Source organism: Ornithodoros turicata, chromosome 4 (assembly GCF_037126465.1).
Source record: "Ornithodoros turicata isolate Travis chromosome 4, ASM3712646v1, whole genome shotgun sequence".
NCBI lineage: Eukaryota > Metazoa > Arthropoda > Arachnida > Ixodida > Argasidae > Ornithodoros > Ornithodoros turicata.
This window is the reverse complement of record NC_088204.1, coordinates 32089299-32101073: the sequence shown is the minus strand read 5'-3', so window position 1 is coordinate 32101073 and position 11775 is coordinate 32089299. Positions and strand designations below refer to the sequence as shown.

Below are 11775 nucleotides of genomic sequence, written 5' to 3'. Positions count from 1 at the left end.
GTAGAGCGCTTCCATCGCCAGCTCAAGGCATCGCTTATTGCTCGCGAGGCCCAAGTCACCTGGGTAGATCATCTGCCGATTGTGCTGTTGGGCATTCGTTCTGCCCTCAAGCAAGACCCGTCCTGCTCCGCTGCAGAGCTCGTCTTTGGAACGACACTGCACCTCCCCGGCGATTTCTGGCTCGACTCCCAAGCCGAAACTCGGCAGTCTGAATACGTCGAGTTACTTCGTCGCTTCTTCCGACGCCTTTCGCCGACCGCCACCAGGACCCCCAATTCCCCGGTCATCTTCGTCCATCCCGATCTCAACACATGCACACACGTCTTTCTTCGGCATGACGCCCCCCGCAAGCCCCTTTCACCCCATTACGACGGTCCCTTCCGTGTCCTGTCTCGCACCGACAAGACCATGACGCTGGACATTCAAGCCCGGCCTCAGGTGGTCTCCCTCGACAGGGTAAAACCGGCATACCTGGAGGTCGACACCCCTGCTGCACCTGCCACAGAGTCCTCTGTCTTCGTCCCTCACCCACCTCGCGCCAAGCCTCGCCGCACCGTTACCTGGGCTACTCCCCTCTCTGTGTCTTATTCTCCTTCAACCCGTCTTCGGGGAGGGGGAGCCCTGTAGCAGCCGCCTATCAGCATCGCCCATCGCCCATCGACAACGAGCGCAATAAATGGGATGCGAGCTCACGGGGCCGCTTCTGCGTGCCAGTGCGCTTTCGCATTCTTTCTGGCAACGACAGTCAGTCTAGTTGTCCTTGCTTGTCTCCCGAGGTACACGCCACAAGGAAAACGACGTGAGCTTCTTCGTCTTTGTGTACGCTTGCTTACGGTTCGATTTTTTTGTTTGTTTTTACTGTTGGACCACTCCAGGGCTTCTTTCACTGTGGGGGAACCAGTAAGGAGGTCGTCCACGTAGAACGACTCCAATAGTAAGCTGGCCAGCTCCCTGTCAGATGTCAAAAGGCCTTTGAAGTGGTGCTGCAGTGTAGCACCCAAAAGAAAGGGGCTTGCTGTGGTCCCGAATGGCACTCGCTTCTGAAACAGGAGTTGACGCGAATGGTATACGGTGAAAGAAAGCCTAGCGGGTCGAAGACTCTTGCCGAGGCCTGCAGCACGGACCTCTTAGTTTCTTGCATGCCAGCGATGACATTTAGCAGTTGATTTGCGGAAAACCTCAGTTGATCATCGGTTCGGGTCCACACCACTCCTAGAACCTTACTTTCCTCACTGCAACAAGTCTCAGTGGAGGCACTGTCCAGGGAGCGCCAATCCGGCAGACTTGCTAACGAGAGGATTGCCCGTCACAGCATTAATGGGGGACAAACAGTGGTTCGAGGGTCCGCCATGGCTTTCTAAAAGTGAGGAATTTTGGCCGATATCTACTGAAAATGGCTGTGGTGACCTCAGCCACATCGAAGAAGAAAGGAAACGTGGAGCTATACTGACAACGTACGTTCAAGCAACTGTTCCTGCACTGCTTGACCTCGGAAGGTACGGCGATTATCAACGCATAATACGGATCACAGCGTGGATACTGAGATTCATAGAGAACAGCCGTGCGACGTCGAAGGTTACGGGCCCGCTGACAGCTATGGAAGTTGAGAAGGCTGAGATATTCTGGATTCGGCGGGCGCAAAATGAATCATATCCGGAGGAGTTCCTCGCTCTGCGACAGAGAAGAGAGATCGCACAGGGATCAAAGATTGCACGATTACGACCGCACCTAGACGAAAGGGATGTGATGCGTCTATCGGGAAGACTTCAGTACTCGGATAACCCCGAAGAGGTGAAGCATCCTATACTGATGGCCAAAGAGCACCCACTATCAGCACTACTGGTCGACAGCGTCCATCGACGCGCCCTACACAGCGGAGTCCAGACAACATTGACGATACTGAGAGAGCGATGGTGGATAACTCAAGCGAGGCAGCTAGTCAAATCTACCCTCTACCGCTGCAAGGTATGCAGGAGACTCCGTGCGACTAAGGCAACAGCCCCTATAGCTCCATTGCCCGTTGAGCGCCTCAACCCAACTCACCCTTTCGACACCACCGGCATCGACTTTGCTGGGCCTCTGTATCTCAAGACTAGTTCGGGTTCGGCGAAAGCGTACATTGCGCTGTTCACTTGCGCCACAACAAGAGCTGTGCACCTCGAACTAGTTACAGACTTGACAACCAAGTCTTTTGTCATGGCCTTTCGGAGATTTATTTCAAGACGCGGGGCACCTTCTACAATTTACAGTGATAACGCGCTCACTTTCAAGAAGGCGGCTCAGGACATCAAAAAATTGTGGACTGTTGTTAGAAGTACGGATGCACAAGACTTCGCCGCAAAGAATCGCATCAGCTGGAAATTCATTGTCGAAAGAGCTGCCTGGTGGGGCGGTATGTGGGAAAGGTTGGTGCGATCGGTGAAAACTTGCTTGAGAAGAGTACTCGGACGTCAATGTTTGACATCCGAAGAAATGACTACATTACTTCACGAAGTGGAAGCAGTGGTCAATTCACGACCACTTACCTATCTACACTCTACGCCTGACGAGCCGAGCGCTTTAACGCCTGCACATCTACTGATCGGGAGAAACTTGTCAGCGCTTCCTGAAGTCTCTGCCACAACTGTGGTCCCTCGATCAAATTCTACGGTAGTCAGTAGAAGATGGATACATCGACAGAAGTTGGCTGACCAATTTTGGAAGAGATGGAAGCATGAGTATCTCCTGGAATTGCGGTCAGCTCATCAGTCGGACCCCAAAAGCAGAACAACAAGACTGTCTCAAGGAGATGTCGTGCTAGTACAAGAGGATAAAGTTCCGCGGCACATGTGGAGACTGGCCCGGATAACCCAACTCTTCAGAGGACGAGACGACCTAGTGCGGTCTTGCGAACTGCGACTTGTATCTGGAAGGCTGACTCGACGACCCGTCCAGCTACTGTACCCGTTAGAAACAGCAGAAAAATGAGCGACGAACTTTAGCTCATTTTTGGGGGGAGGATGTTGTGGTTTTATTTGGTTTGCGGACTAAGAGTTGATGAGGAAAACGACGTGAGCTTCTTCGTCTTTGTGTACGCTTGCTTACGGTTCGATTTTTTTTTTGTTTTACTGTTGGACGATGTTCTACGGAGTCCATTAAAGCTAGTCTTATAGAGCAGTGCTGCCAGTCATTCTTTTTCTGAGTGGAAGCTTAGGTTTTCACAACAGGGCTCACAAGTTGACGAAACTTGGCTTCCCCGAAATTCGAGGAGAAGCATGTATGCTTACAATGTATCAACAGTTAGCTTGTACTCTTCTATTTGTCTCTTCTACATGTCATGCTAGTGTGCCACGTATGACTTGGGTTGCCACCAGGCCGGTATTATACCGGCACGGCCGGTTATTTGCTCGCTCTGCCTGTTGCCGGTAGGAAGGTGATACCGGCAGCCTTTTGCTGGTATTTGCGGCTCAAGACCTTTCATATGGGCTTTTGCGGGGTTTTCCCTTCAACATTCTACTACAACTTGAATAAATCTGGAGCATAGACCCATCTCTGCAGTCACCAGTTCTTTCCTTAGTTATTCATTATTACACACATGAACATATGTTTCCTCGTATTATCTTGAGCTCTCTCTCTCTCTCTCGTTTTCTGTGTGTGCTCTTCCACCACTCACCCACTTCTCTTTCCCACGAGCCTTTCCTCCTTTCCCTCTATTCCACCTCCTCTCCCTCAGCCGGCATTTTTCACTACGTAAGGTGGCAACCCTACGTATGACGTATCGTTCCACAATGTAGAGACGAAGGAGACACAATGTATCACGACAACAGGAAGACTGTCAGGAGGATGATCAACAATGATTCTCCAGGGCTACAAACCGTTGACCTAACAACGTTTGTTTGTGAGTGCCCTGCCTAAGGCAACTGGCTCGTAGAAGGGAATTGACGTTCCACGTGCCGATTGAGTGCGTCACCGTTCATAGTGCCGTTGGAATTCTTTTTATTTGCCAGTCCCCCAACTCTCTTTCTGCCAAGTGCCAACACAGAACACACACTAGATTATTTTGTAAAAAGTGATGAGTAATGTCATTAAAATTACAGCCCAAATGTAATTAAATTACATTACAAATTACGTAATGTCAAAAGTAATGCGTTATATTACAAATTACCAGAAAAAGTAATTCATTACTGTAATTTCATTACAGTAATGCTATTACTACCCAGGTATGATCAAGTGTGCGTGTCCTGTATTCATACGCGCCTCGTCGTCATCACGTTTAAGCTGGATATTTCGAAATCCTAAGTTGTTATGTAATTAGTAGCAATACAAACATGAGTAAGAAACATCATAATAGCATGTTTCGCCGAAAAGAACATCGTGTCGCCCATACGGCTATCACTACTATGATACGGAACATTACCTTCCTAAGCCTAACCATGATTTATTTTAACAGCGTCTATTTTGAGGACGTGTATTTTTAAACGGTTTATTTCAGAAAATGGATTTCGAAGGGTGGAATTTTAAGCGTGGATTTTTAAACGTTTTATTTTAAAAGATTTATTTCGGCGTACAGCCGTTATGAGACGGAAATCGTGCTCCGAGACCTCGTCGCGCGTCAAGTTCCTTTAATTTTATGTTGTACATTTATACATAAAGGTGGAGTTCAAGGAGTTATTCCGAAATCCTAAGCTGTTTGGAGAAGGCGTTTGATCGAAGACCGCTTGGTCGCAAGCCGTTCGGTCGAAAGCCGGTTGATCGACGCCTTCTGTTCGAAAGACGTTTTTTCGAAGGGAGTTCAAAGCTCGCAGCGTGTCCTTAGCACCTCTTTTTCTGTAACTTTTGATTCGAACATACGGAGCATGAGGCAATCAGTGTATTTTCCTTTTTTGTCTGTTTCGTGCTTTTTTTTTTTTTTTTGCAGCTAAAGAGGGGAGACCACTGGTCATTTGCAGAAAGGTTTTATTGGTCATTCACGAACAGCATAGCCTTCTGGCTTTTTACTCTCTCCCACCCGAAAGGAAATAAAATTGAATAAAATTGAATTGAATTGAATAGAACAATGCGGAAGTATCCCGCGTAGCTGTAGGACACATACCGAAGAAAATGTCTTCAAGTTGGGAGCAGCCAATAGTCTGTGCTTCTTCTGGGCACCCTTTTCATTGCTGGGATCCGAAATGGGATACTGATATGTGCACGAAAGGCACTCGAAGTATAAATGCTAAGAAGGAAATTTCGCCATAGTATAAAATACAGATATTGTATTAACAGCCATATAAAACTTTAGATCAATCTTGTTTATAGTATGCATCTGCTCCAAACGAAGCAATAAAAAACTCAGTCAAACGACCGCTGCCGTTTCGATCAAACGGTGTTCGATCAAATGAGTTTCGACCAAATGTCCCGCGTTCGATCAAACGGCTTTCGTTCTTGCGTAGACGATTTCTCAGGGGGCATTTTTCTCTAGGGACGGTTCTTCCTGGGGACATTTTTTCCGGGGATGAAAATCTGGCATCTCCGGCGAGCTTTGATTATATGAAACGACTTCTCCGTGATCATTCCTTCATTTGCCAACTAGCGCTCATATTCATCTCTGGAAACCCCAATTTTGTAATTGCATCTGTGTTGCCCTTCAAGAATAGTGATTTTCCTAAAATACGCATAAATTTGGCTCACATGGTGTCAAGTTCTGCAGCTTTTCCACGACCGAATTTCACGTTTTCAAGTTTAGATTGAATTAACTGAGACCTCAGCATCCAACACAACGAAATCTGGAGTAAAAATTTACGCTTCAGAAATTATTCTAAAAAAAGAAAAGAAGGCATATATTATCCTGTCCCACATAATAAGGAGGCCGAACTGTACTTTTTTGCCACACTCAAACAAGAACCTGTTATGTTGTCAGGTGACCATAGTTATTATTTTTCTACTATGTGTCCTTTTATTTTTTGTCGAATCGTTCCTCTTGGCGTTCAGGAAAAAAAAAGAAAGACTGTGTTGGGAATATCGCGACTCCCGCAGCAAGGCCTTGCCGCTCGACCTTCCCATATCTTTTTTGTCGAAAAGGGGAAAAAAATAAAACACTGTCAAGGAGCCCGCAAAGAGGGAATCACACACGTAACATGAAAAACGGCTAGGAGCAACTAATATTTATTCGAACAAGAACTTTCGTGCAAGAGACTGCACTTCTTCAGGTTACACAACTAAGTGCGACACGGGTGTATATACCAAGTGAACAGATACAATAAAACAGGCTTCCAGAACCAAGTAAACACAAAACAACCAGACAGTAATACAATGCATCACGTGAGCAACCGTCACATAAGAATCAGGAAAGAGAAGGTGTACGGGTAAATGAGACATTCGGAGAATTGGGGTACAAAAGATTTGGTGGTGAAAAAACGGGGGCACAGGTGGATGTCTAGCCGTGTACGAGGGGAACACAGCTATTGTTGAACTGCGTGGGAAGGTGCGGGTGACCTTATGGGCTGAAGGGGAAATGGAGCTAAGAATGCTAAGAATAGAAGGTAAATGAAGTAGCTTAGCTGGATGATGGGTTGAACAACTGCAGAGGACCGCCATGATGGTAACTGAACATTGCATTGTACTGAACATTGCAATTTACTGAACATGTATGAAATGCAATGTTCAGTACATTGGTGAAACCTCCAACACCATGCGTCAGAGGTTTTACGGTCATAAATCCGACATTGTCAATAATCGCCCCACTCCCGTTGCTATACATTTTAATCTTCCCGGGCACGACATGGATACACACCTGTCCATTGCAATTCTGGAATCTGGCTGCACCACCGATTGCAAACGCAAAAATCGCGAGTCCTTCTTCATTTCTAAATTTTCTTCTTTAAAACCACGGGGACTAAACGTTCATGGCGGTCCTCTGCAGTTGTTCAACCCATCATCCAGCTAAGCTACTTCATTTACCTTCTGTTCTTAGCATTCTTAGCTCCATTTTCCCTTCAGCCCATAAGGTCACCCGTACCTTCCCACGCAGTTCAACAATAGCTGTGTTCCCCTCGTACACGGCTAGACATCCACCTGTGCCCCCGTTTTTTCACCACCAAATCTTTTGAACCACAATTCTCCGAATGTCTCATTTACCCGTACACCTTCTCTTTCCTGATTCTTATGTGACGGTTGCTCACGTGATGCATTGTATTACTGTCTGGTTGTTTTGTGTTTACTTGGTTCTGGAAACCTGTTTTATTGTATCTGTTCACTTGGTATATATACTCGTGTCGCACTTAGTTGTGTAACCTGAAGAAGTGCAGTCTCTTGTACGAAAGTTCTTGTTCGAATAAATATTAGTTGCTCCTAACCGTTTTTCATGTTACGTATCTTTTTTGGTTGGTTTCCGTGTGCCTTTATCGCCCTTCACCTCCTTTGTACGGTTTTGCAAACTCGTACACCAGAAGAAAGGGAGTCCCCTGTCACGGGTCCAGGAAGAAATGTCCCCGGAAAAAATGCCCCCGGAAAAATTGTTCCCGAAAAAAATGTTCCCTGTAAGAAATGTCCCCCGAAAAAATGTCCCCTGAGGAAAATTCACTTTTGGTAGGCGTGGACTGGTTGACTTCGGACGTTGAATATTTACTAGGACGGTGTGAACGTTTGGATTTTTGAGCACCAAAGCGAGTAATTCATTTCCGAATCAAATATGGAATTCAACGTTCGAGTTCCAAATCGAATTGATGCTTCTACTAAACCGAATATATTTGAATAGTCCCGAAGCTGCACATGCAAGGCCGGCATCTCCTTTTTGTGTGAATAAACATATACCCCCCCCCCCCCCGGCACATGTAGGGAAAAAAGAGTAAGCGCTATACTTAGGCATACATATACCGTACATGTTTGTATTCCAATATATGTTGTATATGTATCCAATTACGGTTATCAAACGAGTCGCTTAATTTATTCGTATTCAATTCCATTTTAAAATGACTCACACATAGCATTTCTTTGCCTAGGGAGTCGCTGTGGGTCAGTTTTGGTCAATTTACTTCGTTGTGTCTTGCAACACAGCGGCCTGTACAGTCATGAGAGAAAAAGAAACCAAAAAACAAAAATCAAGCTTTCAGGTCCAAGGTCAACAACGTGATGCCAGCCACTTCAGAGGAATCAGATGTTTGGCGTACCAAGTTTGCGAAACCATTATCGGAAATAACTTCCAATCTGCTAAGTCTCTTCGAATCCTTCCAATCCTTCCCTACTGTACCTGCGCCGCGAAAAGTAAACGAACGAAGGTGACCAGTGTGACGCCGCAGGGACACCGACGCCCCCAAAAGCGCGTTTCCGCATTACCTTAAGCCCCTGGCGCTGGTACAGGTCGCATCAGAGTTACCTTGAACGCCATTAGGGTTGTGCTTAGTAGAAATAACTGCGGAGGGTGTTTTGATCTATTCACAGTTCGAGGGGTGACCCTCGTTATGAAAGCGTTGTTTTCTGCTAGGCGTTGCCAGGGTGAATCGCTTCCCGTTTCGCAGGCTGGAGCGGCGTTGAAGTTAACTTTGACGCGAGCCGTTATGAGAATTGAATATCGAAAATGAGAATATTGAGAATTATGAGTTGAACGTGATGAGCTGCAGAACTGTCGAACTGAGGGGAGCTATATGCGGGAACCACAGAACGTACTAAAAGGACAACAGACCGAGGGAGTACTACCGAAGACTCTCGCCAACCGCGAAGCATATAGTGGCAAGATCTCCGTAGTGACAACACTGAAAACGTTCTCAGAGCCCACCGAGCACCTCCGAACGGAAAGCATAACATGAAGCACCAACTCTCCCTTCTAAATTTATAAGCACTACGTACGTTTCATCATATCTCCCTCTCTTACAAGATATGTTTTCATAATTCGCTACTAAAACACGGCCTCGTATCCCTCAGTAATATATATCTTTTATTTATTCGAACAAGAACTTTCGTGCAAGAGACTGCACTTCTTCAGGTTACATAACTAAGTGCGACACGAGTATATATACCAAGTGAACAGATACAATAAAACAGGTTTTCAGAACTAAGTAAACACAAAACAACCAGACAGTAACTCTAACCAGTTCCTCGGATTGCGATTTACTGTCTGGTTGTTTTGTGTTTACTTAGTTCTGGAAACCTGTTTTATTGTATCTGTTCACTTGGTATATATACTCGTGTCGCACTTAGTTATGTAACCTGAAGAAGTGCAGTCTCTTGCACGAAAGTTCTTGTTCGAATAAATATTAGTTGCTCCTAACCGTTTTTCATGTTACGTGTGTGATTCCCTCTTCGCGGGCTCCTTGACAGTGTTTTATTTTTTTCCCTTTTCGACGTAATATATATCTGTGAGGATGGAACACACGCATAAGGTTTCTGTAAAGTTGGATTGTATTTTAATTTGAACCGGACATTTCGGTGCACGGGCATCTCGGAGCCCGGAAGTTTCGTTGCTCGAGCACTGCGCTATAGCTATGTACAACAGTTGGAAGTCTATCGCCTTCCCGTTTACGCTCATTCTTTTAAGCAGCTCGCTGTATGCATCTTTTCTGCATGGGAAGGGGGAGCTGTTTGGGAGTTTTAGTACATCGCGTACGCCGTCCGAAAACGGTACGACGAACCAAGCTGTCAGACGATCGTTTGACTAGGTGACCGCAGCAATCTGGAACGTTACAATTAACATGTTCCAATGTAACTGAAACTCGTTGTATAGGGAAAGCCAGTACAGCAGGGCCGTAACCAGGGCCTCACTTTGCGGGATGGGTGGCTTCTCCATCGAAGCGCGTACCACGGGGCAGAGCTGTCGTGAGGCAAGTTTGCGCCCGGGGCAGGGCTAATCGGAGCTCCCCCCTCCCTTACTGCCGTCAGAAGCCTCGTAAAAAAGAAGAAAACGCCAGTTGACACTGCCGCGATCGTAAATTCAAATTCTATTGATTCCTACTTTATACTGTCCAACCATCCTGCCCGGGCTTGGCATTCGGCGCCCTCTCCGGCGGCGGCGTCCGCGTCTTCCCCTCTCGCACCCCCGTAGCTACGGCTCTCCCGCGGGAGGTGAGAAAGAGCCAACCTATTGTATAAGTTAATGACGGACATTAACGAGACTTAATGATTTGGTGAGGGGGGTCTTCCAACCAACTCATCAAAAACCCCGTCTGGTCCCCCGAACCCACGCCCAAGGCAGTCTGGTCATGTAAAGCATCATGTAAAGCATTCCTGGTACTTTTTTTCTTACTTCACAGTTGCTGCCAATACGTTAATTAGTCTCTAAACTCGACCAAGCTCGGATCCTGCAATGACATCATTCTCCGTGATGTTGTAAAATGTGTGCACTTGACCTGGATGTCGAGATCCAGGCTTTATTATATGCAGCTCGTACGTGTCATTAACCGCGCAGGGTATCCCTGGACAAAGCATTAGTCCCTCTTGCGTGTCTTTTCCCTCCCACCTGCACCCTCAGTCGCGTCAATGTGGCCCGCGTTGGACAAGATGTTCGAGGTAAAGGCGACAAAACTGACGGAACAGAGAAAGTTGCACTGTCACGAGTGTGCATGTCGTGAGGCAGCTTCAATCCAACGTGCGTCGCGGTTTATTGGTTGTTACTTTCCCGCTTCGTTCGTTTCTTGGCTGAACCCCACACTGACGTTTTACACTGTGCGGCACGAAGACGACCATCTGAATTCGCTATAGTGTTTTTGTGCCGCCTTTGCATTCCCAAAACAAGGTGCCATCGTATGTACTCGACGTGGAACCCGAATTTGAAGAAGCATGTTCAGGTAAGCTTCATAAATATTTTTTTCGCTGTGGCAGTTTGCATATCGAGGACAAAGGCACTGCCTTTCACTAACCAGTCGAAGGCCTTGTGGAGCTAACGCCGGTTTGTGAGGTGGTAGTCGTTGAAGTTTGGCGATTTTATGGTTTAAAAATTGTTATAGATATTGGTGTAGCGTCTATCAGTTCACGTAAACGCACAACCCCGATCATGTAGTCTACCTTCCCAGCAGTGGTGCAGCTGTTGCATGGCTGTTGCATAGCTGTTGCAGTGGTGCATAGAGAGAGAGAGAGAGAAGAAAATTTATCCCCGTTACTAATCAGGCCCATCCATTTCGAGTCCATGCATCGAACAACGTATCTGGTGCAGCCGTGATTTTCTACAGCAATTGCCCAGTCTTGCCACAGAGGCTCTCGCAAGGAAAAACATTAGGAAAACCAATGCTCATGTCCCAAGATGGAGCTCACCATCCCACTGAGCCTCTCTCGAAGGGAGAGCTCACTCCTTCACCGCCTACGACTCAACGTCGCTAAGGCCCCATCGCGCCAGTTCCTCATGGGCAACATAGGTTCCCCACTATGCACGAAATGTGGTGTGGTGGCGGACACTACCCACCTCCTCCTGCACTGCCGCCTTTACTCCTCAGCCAGAGCCGCACTTGAGCAACAGCTCACACACCTTGGCCTGCACCTCACGCTGCGGACCTTACTCGGCCCCGTGAAGCACGCCCGACAGTGCGCAGTCACCAGACCGCAGTCCAGACGCAGTCACCATTTACCGTTACCTCGCTGCAACCGACCTACTGGTCGCCGTGTGAACCGGACTGTATCCGCCTTTGTACTCTCTCTGATTTTTTTTCTTGGGAATTGCAAGCCGACACCCTGTCTGGCTGACTTTTCTCCCCTCCCCCCAATGCTCATGCCGAGTACCAGCTATTGTTGAAAGCAAATTCCAGGTCGGACCAAATAAAGCACGTGTCAATTTTAAGTTTGATATGTTGTTACGTAAGAGAGTACCTTGCTACTGTCGCAGTGGTGGAACTG

The 11775-nt window shown here is 47.0% G+C and overlaps 1 protein-coding gene across 1 annotated transcript; it reads left to right on the top strand.

The window, feature by feature from the left end:
• Window positions 1–1317: 1317 nt before the first annotated feature.
• LOC135392294 (uncharacterized) lies at window positions 1318–2967 on the top strand. Its single transcript, XM_064623011.1, has one exon. The coding sequence runs from the start codon at window positions 1318–1320 to the stop codon at window positions 2965–2967; it is 1650 nt and encodes a 549-aa protein (XP_064479081.1).
• The last annotated feature ends 8808 nt before the right edge of the window (window positions 2968–11775 follow it).